General features: G+C 37.1%; 1 protein-coding gene across 4 annotated transcripts in view; it reads right to left on the minus strand.

Moving 5' to 3' along the window:
• Positions 1-18,103, minus strand: part of macf1a (microtubule actin crosslinking factor 1a) — a 651,250-nt gene that overhangs the window by 398,396 nt on the left and 234,751 nt on the right. For 3 of the 4 annotated variants that reach the window (XM_041213073.1, XM_041213071.1, XM_041213070.1), the window contains exons 1-3: positions 8,613-8,671; positions 7,837-7,958; positions 1,709-1,770 (exon numbers count right to left, since the gene is read on the minus strand). In XM_041213073.1, the coding sequence (XP_041069007.1) occupies positions 1,709-1,770; positions 7,837-7,958; positions 8,613-8,656 (228 nt within the window). In that variant the 5' untranslated portion in view covers positions 8,657-8,671. Of the gene's footprint in view, positions 1-1,708; positions 1,771-7,836; positions 7,959-8,612; positions 8,672-18,103 lie in introns of those variants that run through there. The other variant, XM_041213072.1, reaches the window with a different exon arrangement.

Below are 18,103 nucleotides of genomic sequence, written 5' to 3' on the forward strand. Positions count from 1 at the left end.
CAAATGTGAAACGCCTTCAGCGATTAAAGCCTCAAGCTGCTGTCTACGACGAACTGAAGTTAAGGAAACTCACTTTGGATTGAATTGTTCAGGGTATCACGTTTCTTTGCCTGAATCTTTTAAAACCTGAGTGTCTTACTGTGCCTTAACGGACGTGTAACTGGGAGTCAGATTAATTAGGGGATTTAGAAGTTATTATAGTAGTAAATTGTAGACATATGTGTGTGCTTAAAATCATTTTTCTTCTTAATAAGTGTTTAATCTGGTTTTGTAAAAACCTATAAGGCTCGGTGGTCTTGTTACTACTGAATTCAAAGCCCGCATTTCTAAATTGCAAAACATGTTGTGGCAGTTGTGTCAAGTTTTCATCCGGGATTTGAACAACTCAGCATTTACCATTGGCTGTGCCATAACAGCTGTCCCCTATTGCACGATCATTAATCCCAGAAGTGGACAAGTTGTGGTCAGGTTAGAGATTTTTACATTTTACCCAAGCCCAAACCACCCCATTTTTGGGGGTTAAAATTCACACCATAGAGTCCAGAGGTGACAACCCAGAGGTGAGCATGAGTGGGGATTTTAATTGCAGAAAACTAAGGTAGCGATGGGTATGGATGGGAGCTTGGTGATGAGCTTCAGTAATCAGCACTTGCTGGAGGTGTCATTGTAATTATTTTCAGAGCCTATTTTTAATTTAAAAATTATTTTCAATTTTACAGTTTTGTCCCAAGATTCTTTCCATTTGACGTTACCAAAATATTTGTGTTTCTATATTAACAGCTTCTACAACATAGGCAATGATCCAAGACATTTCAATGGTGGGGAAGAAGAAAAAAAAATAGAAATAGGAAAAAGAACAGACACCAAGCAATGGAGGGATCTATTAGATGCGCTTACCATCGGCTTATCTAAAAATATTGACTTTGAGAAAATTTTGAAGGCATAGAGAAAAGGAGACAGCCATTGCTCTAGATTCACTAATTTTTTTTTTTAAAAAAAGCATATTTGAGTACTCTTTAAAAGTACAACAACTAAAATCAGTACTTTCCAATACTTTAATGACATTAATTTCGCATGAAGTATTCATTTGCTTGATTCAGAAAATGTTCTAAAACACAGAAGAATACACATCTGCGGACAAACAGAAACACAACCTTGCAAAGTCTGATCCTCTTGCACACTCAAACCCCCAACTGAAAAGATCAAGCTTTATAAATTGTCAAACTTTGCTTTTGCAGCCTTGGCTGGCTCAGGCGACCATTTTTTTTTCCCTGATGTTCTGACCAACACTTTCCCCTCAATCATGTCCCCAGTTGACCAACTGCTTCTCCATCTCGATTGATGGTTGCAGGATATTGTTGTAAGCAAAACGAACTGCCAAATAACAGAAATAATTGCAATGTAGCAAAGCCATGTAAATGCACTGGTCAATTGTAAATCTTGCTTTCTGACATAAGCCTCCTGTAAAATTGCACAGTACTGCTTTATACATTACTTAACTATAGAGAATATTGGAGTGAAAAAGATTAACAGAAGATGGTGGCAAGAGAGAATAGGTAAAAATGAAAATTTGACACAGGAAGTAAAACCCTGCACGGTAAACAAGTAGTTTGTATATAATCTTAAGATCTATTTACTGTTGCAAGATTAAAAATAGATCTGAAGCACCAAGGAGCCCTCCCAGAAGGGTGAAGTTAAACAACTGTACCTTTATAAGATGTTTGTTGATCCATTTTGTGAACGTCTTTTTCTGCACTCTGTCACGCTCATCTGTACAAACAGAAAAAAGGAAAATGAGTTACTTCTCCCCCAACAATTTTAAGTTGCACCATTTAAATAACATTAAAAAATGATCCAAAGAGTTACATTAGACTGGAAATGTTGACTCTGCTTCTCTCATCAGATGCTGCCAGACCTGCTGAGTTGTTCCAGTACTATCTGTTTTTATGTTAGAAAATGCTAGATTCCCTCTCTCCTCTGTGATATCTTCTCCAACTATTAGTTGCAATCAGCACAATTTAAGCAGTGAAGCTTTTCACAGTTACCCACAACTTCTGGTAGCATATTTTACCAGTATTGAGGCTGCACCTCTATCACTCATTACCCATGAGGGCATCAAATTAAAATTCAAATAGTGCTCAGATGCAACTTTGGTCCTTGAATAAAACAAATTTTCTGTTCATTCTTACTCAGCTTTGTTGCTTCATATAAACCACTCAAATAGCTATCTCAATCAATTCAAAATGTTATTTTCAAAAACACTAAATGCCATTCCAAAATAGGCTGCACTGGAGAATGTTCATGTATTTTATGTTTTGCCATAGAACTGCACCAGATATTGTGCATCACATTAAATGAGAACACCTATCATGTTTAACTTACAAAAAAAAATTAGGGAGGGCAAACTCAGATCTCCAATAAATGTTAATACCTAGTCCCAAGGTTAACTCAGTACTTATTTTCATGAACATAATTATTTGGCATCAACTGATAATTTCACTCAGAAGGCTCAGAGATAGCTGGTGCAGGAAATCGTAAAATTTCTCAGTGCAGGTGGGGCGTTCTTCTAAGGTTATAGTTGAGGTACAGTATTAAGGTAGAGTAAAATAAGTTTTACTTAGCATCTATCTGGGCTATACCTGACTTGGGTGTGCTTTCTATTCCCACCACAAACACCCCTCATTCCATGGGCAGAAGATCACACACAAAAATAATTGCAAATGTAACAGCAATCAACAAAACACAGAAAACACCTTCTACTGCCACAAATCCAAATTGAGTTAAGAGTTGGTAAAAATGCCACAGAAACCAGGGCATAATTTTAGCTCCTTCACATCTATATAGTTCATATAAGCATACATTATGTCTGTGTGTAAAACATATATGCCCACTTAAAGCTTTCCTTTCTGTCGGGATCACCGTATTCATTCAGTGCATTTCAAAGTTAGCAGAAATCTGATAGATCATTTGTTGGCCTCAGTTACTAGCACTTACTCTACAACTATACATTGCCTAGATTAATGCATCCTAAAATATTTATCCTCAAAATCCAGCAAAATGGCAGGTTTGATCAAGAGGCAAGTAACTGTAAATTAGTTTTTCTGTTTCACAACTAACACATACAGGACTATATAACAGACAACTCTGGGAATCAGTATAGATCATACTCTATAATTGTATATGTAAAGAAAGAACTTCTCAATGGACTTCCAATCAATCGTTTCAAAATCAAAAAGTTAAAGTAAAACATTTTATATGCTGTAAGCTAAAACACCCAATTCATAACACAAGAATTTCTAAAAAAAAGGAATAGATCATTAGATCAACAAAAACTTGGTTTTTTGACAGACCAAAGGCCAAACAATTCTTCTGCATTTAGTCCCCAAGGCCTTTTAATTTTTTCACACTTGGCAGGAGATTACCATGTGAAAGTGCAACCTCCAAACTCCTGGCTCAGAACTGTGACCTGACACATGTATGTACTCTGCCTGTACTTCCTAGCATTTTTCTTGTAAGGCAACACGTCAGGTATACACCTTGTGACTGACAACTTAACCACTAGGATCCATCTGATTTTGACTGTCGAACCTAATAAAACCATTAATTGTGATTTAACATGTTTTAATCAAGAACATTATTAACATAACAAAATTAACATAATAAAAGGCTAAAGATATGATTAAATCAATATGTATTCTTAAGCTAAAACACAAAGTGCAGAATAACAGCACAGCTTGCTATCACTCAGGGCCAACAGGGTGGTTGCAGGCGTGCAGAAACTCTCCCAATTGTAAAAAAGCCATGACTTCACCCATTTCATTTGGGCAATGACAAGTGGTAACTCAGCATTTGCTCACAATAGGGAATTTACTTCTTTAAAAGAAAAAGCTTGAATCACCTATAGTTCCCACCATACATCTTTTAACTTCAATGGCAGAAATCTTCGGACAAGTTTTATGATTGTTTTCAGAGTTGGTGAATGGTTACAGAAAATAAAAGAAATAGGCAAGAAATAAATACAGTAAATTCAAAATTTGAGGGATGGGAAGAGAAACAAATCCAGAACCATGTGTATTAAAGTTACAATATTGGAATTTAAAAAGAGATACTGGTACTGAGCTGGTCAATGAATCTAAATTCCAAATAACTTTCTTTGATTTTATAGAGAAATTTGCTATTTCGTTGGAAGAACAGATGAAACATCCTATTTGTGCTTTATTCCTAATGAGATAAGGCTGACTGCAAAAGCTGCAATCATGCAGATGTCAACCAGATGGTTTAATCCTCAAAAGCATACTGCAGACTATTTTGTAGAAAACATTTCAAAAGTAACTTCAATTTATCTTTTCACAAAAAACACCAAGTAAACATTTCCTCACAACAAAATAGGTTCAGAAATAAAGTTTTTACACTAAATTATATTTATGTACAGTGGACATTAAAATGATTTATACTGTATTGTAAAAGCTGTTTTATTACTAGATTTTTCCCCAAACAACCTGTTCAAGTATTTCAGCATTTTATCTGCTAGCTTCAGTATCATCAACCCATCTACTTCAATTAGTGAAATTACAACAACTTACATTTATATACATCTTTAATGTAATAAAAGATCCAAAGGTACTTTACAGGAACATTAAATAAAATATGACACCAAACTTACATAAGGAGATACTAGATCAGGGAATCAAAACCTTGGTCAAATAAGGAAGTTTTAAGAAATGTGTTAAAAGAGGAAGGTAAGGTAGAGGGGCAGAGAGGTGTAGGGACGGAATTACTGCAATATAAATTAGGCAACTATTACTAGTCTTTTACATCAGTCTCAGGCAGTGTACTGTAACAAAAACAGAATTACCTGGAAAAACTCAGCAGTTCTGTCGCAGGGTCATGAGGACTCGAAACGTCAACTCTTTTCTTCTCCGCCGATGCTGCCAGACCTGCTGAGTTTTTCCAGGTAATTCTGTTTTTGTTTTGGATTTCCAGCATCCGCAGTTTTTTTGTTTTTATCTCAGTGTACTGTAACACGCAGCTCAAATATTTCTACAGATACAGCTCAACGACAAAAGTGATATATACAGACTTCAACAAAGGCCCAGAGCGACTCTCACCCCACCAGGATTCATTTTAGCATTACAAGAGAATTAGAACAATGTTAACACAGCCAATGTTAAAAGCAAATGGATAGAAGTTTCCAGGAGACATAACAGACATTTGGGCATGTTCAAAATGTAGTGCTGAACTGGCCTAAAGTTATACTACACCTGATGAGAAATGAACCAGAGATGGTGTCTTTATTACTTGGATGGCAGATTCCCAACTAGCTGAAGGACTTTAATAATATTTGAGGATGACAATCTTTATAGACCTTCACATATATGAATGTAGACAGTGACAAATCTTAGGTACAGAAAAACAATAAATGCAACCTCTTAATTATTGTCCTAAATTTAATATCTCAAAATGTTTTACAAAATTTTGAAGAGGCATCATCTTAATCTGAAAGTTATGAGTTTAAACAAAGATAAATTTACCACACTTGGAGTTAAAATTTTTTTGGTTCACTAATGCACCAAAACAGAGCAACAATGGGATTCTTAATTTCAGCTGTATAATTGATCTCGAGAAACGAGTAAACAATGCACAAGCGCGGTCACAGAGTGGTATTTGCGGAGGCTAGAATCAGGCCAGCAACCTGACCTTGTGTTTGCAGTTGGTCTACACATTGGAAAACAGAATGGAGAGAAAAAAATCTCTTCATACATGTTTTCTTCTTCAATTTCAGATTAGAAAATGTCCAAAACAATCATTAGATTGGAACAATTTAAAGTATTTATATATTACCATAAATGTTAAAATGATGAAAAAAATTCCTAATCTACCAGTAGTAATCAAGGCAAATGGTCCTAGTCAAAAAAGACAGTCACTTGCATTTATATAGTGCCATTCGCAACCTTGGTATGTCCCAAAGCAACTTACAGCCAATGAAGCATATTGATATAATGAACTAAGAACATAGGACTTACAAACAGGAGTAGGCCATTCAACCCTTTGAGTCCACTCCACCATTCGATAAGGTCATGGCTGATCTGACTATAGTCTTCACTCCTCCTTCCTATCACCATAAAAGAAATGCAGCAACCAACTTGCACACAATCAAGATTCCACAAACAATAATGTGATAATGACCAAATGCTTTTGTGATGATGAGGGATAAATAACGGCCAGAACACTGGGGAGAACTCTACAGCTCTTCTTCAAAATAGTGCCATGTGATCTTTTCTGACTAGGAGGGTAGACAAGGCTACAGTTCAACATCTCATCTGTAAAGGTGGCACAAACGACTAGGGTGTAAGCTTAAACTTTGAGCTTAAGTCTCTCGAGTGGAGTTTGAACAATCTTCTGAGTCAGGAGTAAGTGTGCTACCACTGAATAACGGCTAGCACCATTATTAATTATTAATGGCCAGCAACATGTAACGGCCAATACAGGCAATTTAATACCACACATTCTCAGTCACCTTCTCTGCCATTATATGTAACTTGTTGAAAAAGCCTTTAGAGGAGTTTACTCAATGTGTGCAGATATATATTTTAGTTACTACAATTTAATTTTTTTTTACAGTCGACTTTGTTACATGCTCTTGCTACCCAAATGCACTGGTGAAAACCCAAAACAAAAGTCACTCTTTTCAGTTTGGCCTCATCTTGTACTATGGTTTAGGCCCATCCAAGTAAATGGCAACACAAGGTGAGTTTATAAACCATCATTTAAAATACCATGGAAAACTCAAATTTAAGTCGCTTTCTGAAGTGACTAACATCCTCTCACAGTTGACACCATGAGAAATCATTTGCTATTAAGTATTACATAATACCTAATGCTGAAGTATTTTCAAATCAAAATAATACATGAAGATCAATATCAAAAATAAATTAAGGTATATATATGATTTTTCTTTTAAATAATTACACATTAACTCAACAGGCCTTTCAGTTAAAAAATACATATTTCCTTTAATAAGTTTGTTTCCCTTCTGTGTCCCATCCCATCTAAAGTAAGCAGATATTTAAGCAAAGCTTCGGTGTAACTGGCAAGTAGTTCAAAACAACAGAACCATTAAATCTGACATTTTTCACTTCCCCTCTAAGCAGAAACTGTTTGCCCAATCACCAGCTGCCAGATATAAGGATCACTGCCCATTGCAGAGACACTGCAGATCCAAATTTGCATTCATCCTCCATGAAGCAATGCATTACTGTGTAAATATGTTGTATTTTCCAAACACTCATCTAAAGTAAAAAAAAATTCAATTTCCATGAGTAAATATTAGATCTCATGGGAATAGAGGTCACTGCAATACTCTGTAACATGCAACATTTGAATACCACTTGGTCTAACAATTAATTAGAGAATTTAAAGTCTTAAGAAATATCAGTACTCGAATAGAGAATATTACTACTAGAATGGAGAACACAACTTGTGAGCTTCATCATATCTTTTCGAAATGCTGTCTCCATCTTGAAAGTTCCCAACAAATAAATTAAAAAAGAGACTGAAATAGTTGTTACAAGACTTTTAGTGTCATAAATCACAGCACCCAAATAGAAATAGAAGAGTTTCACGTGTCTTCAGTTGGGGGGAGGGGCAGTGTGGAGGAGAAAAAAGTTATCAATATATAACTTAACGCTGACATTAAAAATATAATATTCTCATTTGAAACTATTCAAGACTTCCAGCGGTATGGGTTAGTATCTTTCCAGCAATTAAAGAAAACTAAGTCTCAATTGCAATATTACTAGAACTACAGTATTACAAGAATGAAAACATTATACTGACCCATGCAGCACATCAAGGAAACCAGGCTTGCATTTAGCTCCCTGTCATTACTGTAGAGGCCCCACATTTTACCAGCACGCATAGCTGACATTGTGCTTCGTTTTCTTCTCGAAAGCTTGAAGCTTTGAAGTACAACAGAATGCTGTTATGATGCAATAAGCCAAAAGTATGATATATGTGGTCATGAACCACCCACTTCCTGATAGGTTAAATTCTCCCAGTCTTCTTCTGATTAAACTATCTTAATATTAATAGCCTTTGCAAATTGCCAAACTCAGGAGGAGTGAATGTGATACTGAATATCTGTTGCAGACATCGAAACTTTGAATCCAAAGATTAGAAACAAAATATTTTCAGGATTTATTAAGACCAGTTGAAATTATAGCAGCAGAGGCGAATACGACCAAGTATGTTTCTTAGTAGAGGGTAACAAAACTGCTGCGTATATCTGCACATTCCTACAGTTATTGCACTGTCTTACAAATTCCGTGTTTCAGCCAATGTCCAAAAGCTGTAGTCAAATTAAAAACTCAAAAGAGCTGATGCATCTTCATTCTTCTCCAGTAATTAATTTTCCAGTGACCCACATTAATGAACTGAATCAGATACGCACAAGGTACTCAAATGTACACAGGCTGCAACCATTTCCCTTTTTTTCTTGCTTCGTACTGATAACACGCACATAAGCTACTCAGAGCTATAAATACCTTTTGCAGCTTGTGTAGTAGGCAGGGAGCCTTTAATCTGGCACTGCTATAATTTTCTGCTGTATTCACCTGCTATTACTGCAATTTCTGTGCTGCACTGCTTTCCAGTACATTGTCAGATCAACTCCTTAAAACATGGCAGTCCAACGTCATTTCCTCAAAGCTGAAAATGATTCACAGAAATACGAACACGAATGAAAAGGAGCCTGGTGGTGTCACCTAAAAACATGCCAATAGAAATTACCACTGGGGATCTTATGCGCCCCCCCCACCCCCACATCTTCCATAAGCTGCTGCTTCCTTCAATGTTTAAAAAAGAAACATTAAGAAACATTAGGGTGGTAAGCTACAATTCCAGTTTTACGATTCAGTCAGTCCACAAAAACCTAAAAATATAAACCAGCGAGAGATTTTTTTTTCTAAAAAGGCTTCATTATTTTTAATATTTGACCGCTCCAACTACCTGAGAGCAAGCATGAGAGCGCTTGGCTGGCAGGATCTAAAAACACACAGTCCATCTGGTCAATCTTAAAATAAAAATGCTACACTTGACTTCCAACAACCTTCAAATCCCTTCTTTTGCCTAAAAATCTAACCAACACTTGGTTGAATTTTCCAACATAGCTAACTCCAATGTCTGCATGTGCAGTCTTTTCTACCCATTACTCACCCTCGCGTGGCAGCTACATCTAAACTATCTATAGCCATTCAAGTTTGGAAGAGGACAGGTTTATGATAATAGTGATAAGTTTGTGATTCAGTTTATATGCACCCTTTTAGACCTTCAGATTTCAATAAGGTCTTCCCTGGACTGCTTCCACCCCCACCACCCCACCCAATGCAAACATTTCCAGTCTCATAGTTCAGGTCACCAATCCAGAGGATCAGATTAAATGCCCTCCTTAGTATGTCTTCTAATGCCTGGATGCTCTCACTGTAATCATGCTGACCAGAATATACACAGTATTTTAGGTGGGGCTGAACAATTGACCTCAAGTTTTCTCTTTCCACCTTCCAACCCACAACCAGTCCCCATTCTATCCCTCTGATTTTACGCCCTAAAATCTTAAGTGCATTCTTTCCACATCACATGGATATTTTCAAAATCCCTCTCCTGTGTTGTATCCTGTACCTTTCCACAGCTTGTTTCAATCTCATCACCTTGCACTTGTACATAATAAGAAAAATCTGCACACTGTCCGATCAACTCCTCAAGCTATCTGGATCTCTTTGCATTCAATCCTTTTGTTTCCAACTATTTTTAATTCCCACTACTCAATTTTCAATAATTAGCATATTTGGGAAACTTCATTTGCAAATGTACAATGCAAATGGCTCCAAACGAGGGCCTGGGGTGTCATATTCATCAGTTTTTCCACTCATGTAGCACCATTTAAACTATCCTTTGCTTCTCTGCTTAAATCAATACATGTGCCACTCAGAATTTTCTCCCTGCTGCATCCCATTTTGTACTCTTCCATTTTGTTGGTCAATTTCCTGTTAAACATGCTGCCGAAAGCTTTGTTAAACTCTATCCATACGGTAAAAAAAGGTGATTTTCCTAATGAGATTTCAGCATAGCAAAGAAATTGCCTCAAGCATGATTTCCACCTTAAAGGGTTATGTTGCTCCCTCATTTTATATGTATTAATGTGCCCCGCTATTCATTCAGGATTCTCGTCAATGTATGACTCACTAGAAATGCCAGTCTCATTGACCTGTGGCTTCCATTATTGCCCTTAATCTTCCTTTTAATAAACTTACGTTACAATAATTGACCAATTTCATCAGCAACTTCCTTAAGCTTGGGACTAAATTAAATAAACAAAGCTAACTCCATTTACTTCTGATCCAACCAATGATAGTTTCATAATAAAAAAATCCTGTTTAAAAATGATTATCTACCCTACCTAAAAAGTTTAAGTGCCAAGAAGCATCAAAGCAGGACTTGGCTTTCATTTTCTTATTGTCTCTACTCAGTGCTTACCCATTCGTTCAAGTTAAGATTTGGAAGGATCCATACAAGCTTGCATCCAACCATTCCAATGCACTGCTTCATTATCATTCTATTTATTTTAAAATGAAGTTTATATGCTACAGAACACTTCTTTCTAATTTAGAAAGGTATTGCTTTCCCCCCGCCAAGTCAGTAATTTGTAATTGGCAAAGATAGGCCTATTCCACATTGTAGGATAGTACAAGAAAATGTACTCTGCAGCACAGAAACAAGCTATCCACCCAACTGGTCTGTGCCAACATTTAAGTTCCAAATAAGCTTCCATTTCTTCTTCTTCATCTAATCCTACCTAAGATCATGAAAATAGGAGCAGAGGTAGGTCATTCAGCCCCTCAAGCCTGCTCTGCCATTCAATATCATGGCTGACCTGATTGCAACCTTAACTCCACTTTGCTGCTGGCCCCCCCATTACCCTCGACTCCCTTGTAGATCTTCATAACTTTTATTCCCCTCTCCTCCATGCACTTATCGAGCTTTCCCTTAAAAATGCAACATTTTGGTTGGACATCCTTCAGACATGCAACCACAATTTTCAGTGTTAAAACGATCATCCTAATGATTTCTGATTGGGTGAAATTAATTTAATTTCAACAGCAGTTTTACTTCAAGATAGTAAACATAAAATATTATACAGAAAACAGGCAAAAACTAAAACACAATGCATAATTATCAAAACTACTGCAGGATTAATTTAACTCTCCAAGAATCATAGCAGTAAGGTTATCTTATTTAAAAAAGTTTCAACTGAGCAACATCCATTGCTGAACACTTCTGTTCACTTGTAACATTCAAAATATTCAACACAAAATTACAGGCTTCCAATTCCACTGAATAGGATCAATAAGAGATCATGTAAGATCTTGTCTTGTGGTTTCCCCACAATTTAGTTGTCTTCCAGGAAGCAGAGGTCGAAACATGAAAGAATTTCCTAAAACAGACAACAAGCTGTATTTTGTCACAGTCCATTGTCCATGGTACAGGGAAAAACGGCTAAAATAGCAACTGTTACTCTCTTGTGCAATTATTGAGGCACCATTGATGGCTGAGACAAATCTGCTACTGGGTACTGTTATGACTGATGCGGTTGGTAAAACTGAGTTATTTAAAAATCCCTAGAAACTTTAAACAACTGTCATAAACTATAATTTTAAGTATTATGTGAGAGATGCAACTCTAAATTCAGGAATCAGACCATCAGTTCTCAAGGTTTTACATTAAACTAAATGAAACATTTTATTAATTTACATAGGTTAGAAATATGTATACACATGGCTACAAATTACTATCATAACTTTTAACAAATTCCCAAACTAATCTCCATTAAGGCAATAATAATCCAAAGGCTTAACCAGACACCAGGCAATGCATTTTCACCTTATGAATTCAAAATGAGGATCTTTCACTTTGGTTGCTATGGAGCCAGTTGGAGACTTACAGCTGCCTTTTGATCTCACGTTGCTTCTGCACACCTGAAAACTGAAGTTATGTCCATCACTCCCACTGAATGTTAATTCTCATTGTAACAACCACCTCTGAACTAAGCTCTCAAGCCCACATGTCCTTCCTTGGCCTGCCGCAATGTTCCAGTGAAGCTCAACGCAAACTGGAGGAACAGAACCTCATCTTCTGACTAGGCACTCTACAGTCTTCCAGGCTTAAAATAGAGTTCAACAACTTCAGATCATGAAATCTCTCCTCCATCCCCACCCACTTCCCAATCCCCTTTTTCCAATCATTTATATATTTTTTAATATATTTTTCTTTTCCCACTTATTTTTAAATTTGTTTCGACCTATCGTTTTATCTCCACTTTTTAGCCCATTTCAATCCCTTCCCCCCACCCCACCCCAACTAGGGCCATTTGCCACTTGTTTGTCCTGCTTTCTACCCTTAATATCATCATTAGCACATTCCTTAAATAATATCACCCCCATCAACACCCCTTTGTCCTTTTGTTTATGACATCTTTGGCAATCTCTTCTTTGCCTCCACCTATCACTGGCCCTCTATCCAGCTCTACCTGTCCCACCCCCCTCAACCAGCTTATATTTCACCACATTTCTATATTTCCTTAGTTCTGGTGAAGAGTCATTTGGACTCGAAACGTTATCTGTGTTCCTCTCCGCAGATGCTGTTGGACCCGAGTTTTTCAGCTATTTTTGTTTTTACCTCTGAACTAAACCTCTCCAATAATAAAACCCCTTTCATTGTACCAACTTTATTAGTAATATAAACATATGGCTAGGAATCTCCTAGTGTCAAGTTTTCACCCCAATTCTTGAATGCTGTATTCAAGAAATGCAAATGCATGCTAATCTCTTTTACATATCAAAATTAGTACCCATCAAAGCACCCAGACTAGCTGGCTTTAATCCAACTAAGACACACCCATAGACTAAATCTCTATTTTAAAAGAAAAATATTTTCCAAAATATTATATTATAACCTTTATGAAAATCCCTGGTATTTCTAAAAGTTTGTATCTTTTGAAGGCACAGAAATTTTAATCAATTTAATTTTTTTCAGGGTAGCTTCTGTTATCCCCTCCTCCACTAATTACTTACCTCTTGTGCAATAGCCTGGGATAATGTTTCCTCTGATTTTCCCTCCCTCTTGGAATTAGGGTGTGCTGAACCCCTGAACTTACTTGCCACCTGCACAACAGGAATGCAAAGCTAAGTAGATTTTAATGCTGCAACACTTAAACCTGTACCTCCCAATACAAATTGGTGTTCAAAGATGACAAATCTGACTTCACCTTCATTCATTATCCTCATAGCCTTGGAAGCTATTCACAATCACTGCAACAGATGGTATCCTTGGAGAATATGGAATGAAGCCACTGAAGAATCAATTTCTCAATTCTCCTCAAATAAAGAAGCCATTTGAGTAACACAAAATACAAGTCTTAGTCACAACTGCCATCTTAACTCATCAGTCCCTAATCATGCATTGCAGCTATCAGGCTCTCTAACTCATGATACCTATGAGTAAGAGTCAAAGACAAAATGGAAGTTACTGTGTATGAGATGAAGACAATTCTCCTTATTTTCCATCATCAGTACAAACCTAATCACCTTTAACACTAATGCCCACCAAGCAAAACAATACATTGCTTAAATCCATTTTAATTGAGTTGTATTAAAATAGTGTTGCATAATATGGTTAGTTCACACTAATCAGAAGATTAATCCCTGCCAATAGAATGCTAATGTCATACTGACAGCAGAATTTGAAAACCTCAGTCTAGAATGCACCATGGGTCCATTAAAGTGCATACATGCTGCTGAGCAGTTTCAAGGAGTGACAAAGACAGTGATGAACTAGGAAGTATCTTTATTCTATTCAACGGCATTTAATATTGCTTATTGTTCACTTTCTAATGGTTTCAAAATACTTTGATTACCAGTTTAGTTCCAGTTTCAAAAATTTCTTTCAGCATATGGAACAACCCCAAAGTTCTCAATGGATTTATAAAGCAAAATCATTAAGATTTTGTTCAGTAACAGACACTATTGAGCAACAAATGTATGGTCAAAGTAGAAATGGAAGGGGATGTAATTCTTATCAGTTAGGTCGCAATAAATATTAACCACCCAAGTTTTGCAAAATATGTCAATACCACAATATGGGCAGCTAAAGGATCCCCTTTTAAAATCAAACCACTGCAAATAAATCGATAACTTGAACACTTGTTTGTTTTTATTTGTCTATTTCTGCTTAATTAATTGTGGGAACAGCAAATCCTCGTGATACTAACGTGGGCATTAGCTTTCAGGTTTACTGATTTTGGCAGTGTATCAATTGATAGCACTAAGCACCCAGAATGCTTCAGGCTTAATTGTGTACGTTTAATTCAGTTTTTCACATCCTTGGGCTTGGTTACTCCTACAAGCTATTCTTTTAAATGACATTATCAGCACTGATTCTTTAGCTTTTTTTTTAAATGAAGAAACAATGAGAAAGAAAAGGTTCTGTCCAAAGGGTCACTTCACAAAATTACTTAATTTCAGCATTAACAGCATTAGCAAATGGCTTGCATTTAAACTGACTTTAATTGTAATCTAAAGCATTTCAGAAAACTATAGATGTATCTTTAAAAACTATTGAAGGTGAGTTGATCTGAATTTTCAATCGTCATTCCTCCTGCTGATAATTTAAGAAAACAATTTTGTGATTTTCTAAACTAGATCGCAATGATTTAATAAATAAAACTGACTGGAGAATTTTCATGAGAGCACTAATTTGTTCCACAAAAAAAATGTAATTTTAAGACAGTTACGTTGAATACTGATATTCCATTACTGCAACCCCATTCCAAAAGAAGTAAACAATAGGAACTTGTGCTCATCTTAATTCATGATTAGTAATTCACAATCAAATACTGGAACTTCCTTTTAGGCAGAATAGGGAAGCAAACATTCATGCAGGCCAGATTAAAAGTTTATTTAAATGATTCATTTCCTGCACCAGACTGAATCATGCATGACCAGGTAGAGAATACTCACCTTCTCTGCTTGGGTTACTACTATGAAAGTACCAGACACTAGCAATGCTGAGAAAATGCCCAACAACAAAGAGTACAGGCCCTAGCAAAGAAGAGCTGGGTACTGGCATTTCTCCTCCAGCACTCGTCCCTGGAAACTAGGAACTGCTGCAATAAATTCCTTTCTGTTGATGTGCTGCTGTACCACTTAACATAAGAGAAATGTTTTAGCTCTTCAAGTGAATAATCACCGATGTTTCCTGTGAAGAGATATCCGGTGTTTTAAACGGTTTTTGAAAAAAGTATAATTTTTTTTTTCAAAGTTATGCAGCTTTTGGTTTAACTTATAGTACAGGTCCAGTCAGTTTCATTACAGCTTTGCAAGTTTATTCAGAGCAGAGGCACTTTGTCTTTATTTGCTGTTGCAGTCAGTAGCTGATGCATTGGCAGTAACTGATTTCTGGCACTCTAGATTAGGTCATAATCCAAATTTTCCATTTTGTTCTTACCAGCACCACTGAGAGGTTGGTTATCCACTAGATGAGCAACAGACACAAAAATTTGTCAGTCTATACAGCTTATTTCCTGAACTTTTGTGGCCTGCTTTGCATTATGTCCTCGTTTATGTTGTAATTTAACCAACCTCAACGTCCTTTCCCCAGCAGATGAAACACAAACATCAAAACTTACATTTATGCAATGCCAGTCAGAGAAAAAAATCCCAAGGCATCTTGCAGAGGAAGAACTTGCATTTCTATAGTGCCTTCAACATAGTGAGACACCTCAGAGCAGCTCACAGGAGCAATTACAAGCAAAATTTTACACTAAGCCGCAAAGAAATAGTATTAGGATGGATGACCGGAAGTTGGATTAGAGGTTGGCTTTAAGGACATCTTCAAGAAGGAGAGAAAAGTGGAGAGATCGAGTGAGAGAATGACAGAATTTAGGGCCTAGACAGCTGAAGCCATGGCTGCCAAAGGTAGCACTAGAAATCAGGAACTCACAAGAGGCCAGAACTGGAGGAGCACAGAGTTCTCAAAAGATATAAAACTAGAAGGGGTTGCAATGTTTGGGGATAGAGACGCCACAGAAATTTTACACAGGGATAAGAATTTTAAATTTGAGACACGGTCAGACTGTGAGCCAACGTATCACAGGGATGATGGATGCACAGAATTTGGCACGTATTAGCATATTGGCAACAGAGTTTGAATGAGTTCAAGTTTATGGAGGGTGTAAGGTTTAAAGCCTGCTAAGGACACGCTGGAATAATTGAATCTGTAGATAACATAGAATAAATGGAGAAATATATGCCAGGCTGTGATGGAAAGCTGACAAAAAATGCCATAAAAATTGTTGTTTTGAGCAAGTTACATACAAACAAGGAACAGGAGTGGGCCACTTTGCCCCTTGAGCCTGCTCCGCCATTCAATACAATCATGGCTGATCTGATTACGGCCTCAGCTCAACATTCTGCCTCAGCTCAACATTCTGCCTCAGCTCAACATTCTGCCTCAGCTCAACATTCTGCCTCAGCTCAACATTCTGCCTCCACCCAATAACCTTCGACTCCCTTGTTAGACAAGAATCTATCGACTGCTGCCTTAAAAATATTAATTGACCCTGCCTCCACTGCTCTCTGGGGAAGAGGGTTCCAAAGATTCACAACACTGAGAGAAAAACTTCTTCTCATCTATCTTAAATGGGAGACCCCTTATTTTTAAACTGTGCCACCTAGTTCTAGTTTCTCCCACAAAGGAAAACATCCTTTCAGCATCCACCCCATCAAGTTCCCTCAGAATCTTACATGTTTCAATAAGGTAGCCTCTCAATCTTCTAAACTCCAATGGATGCAGGCCCAGCCTGACCAACCTTTCTTTGTAAGATAACACCCACCAACCCATCACAGGTATGTCGGGTGAACCTTATGTGAACTGCTTCTGATGCATTTATGTCCTTTCTTAAATAAGGAAACCAAAACTGTACACAGTACTCTTGAATGTGGCCTCACCAACAACCTGTACAACTGCATCCCTACTTTAATATTCCATTCCCCCAGCAATAAACAACAATATTCCATTTGCCTTCCTAATCACTTGCTGCACCTGCATATTAACTATGTGATTCATGAAACAGGACACCAGGATCCCTCTGTACCACAGAGTTCTGCAATCTCACTCTATTTAAATAATAAGCCATTTTTCTATTCCTCCTGCCAAAGTGGAAAAGTTCACATTTTCCCATGTTATACTCCATCTGCCAAATGTTTGCCCACTCACTAAACCTATCTATATCCCTTTGCAGACTCTTTATGTTCTCTTCACAACTTACTTTCCTATCTATATTTGTGTCATCAGGAAATTTAGCAACCATCCATTCTGCCCCTTCATGCAAGTCATTGATATAAATTGTAAATAGCTGAGCCCTCAGCAGTGATCCCTGTGGCACTCAATTCATCACCCCTTGCCAACCCAAAAATGATCCATTTATCCCTATTCTCTGCTTCCTGTTAGCTAACCAATCCTCTATCCATGCTAATATGTTATCCCTTACATCATGAGTTGTTATTTTGCACAGTAACCCTTGATATGGCACCTTGCCAAATGCTTTCTGGAAATCAAAGTACAGCACATCCACAGGTTCCCCTTTATCCACATTGCTTGGTACTTCCTCAGAGAACTCCAATAAATTAGTCAAACATGATTTCCCTTTCACAAAACCGTGTTTAAGATTGGGAGAAATGGAAGGTATAGAGGTTTGGGGAGTAGGGCCAAGGCTACTCATAGCTCTTTGGGGCAAAGCGAGGATAGGTTGCACAATAGAGTCAGAGATACAGGAGATGACATTAGGGATTTTTTTTTTAAATTCAAAGCCCTGTGCAACAGGAAGTTAATTTAGCTCATCCGTTCAAGAATTATGGGGAAGTAGGGCTTAGCGTGGGATAAGACAAGTGAAACCAAGTTTGGTGTTTATGGAGGGTGGAGAATGAGAAACCATTTAGGAGGACATGGGAGAAATCAACTCTGGAAATTAAAAAACTGAATTTGGATTTTAGTG

The sequence above is a fragment of the Carcharodon carcharias genome, chromosome 19 (assembly GCF_017639515.1).
Source record: "Carcharodon carcharias isolate sCarCar2 chromosome 19, sCarCar2.pri, whole genome shotgun sequence".
Lineage (NCBI taxonomy): Eukaryota > Metazoa > Chordata > Chondrichthyes > Lamniformes > Lamnidae > Carcharodon > Carcharodon carcharias.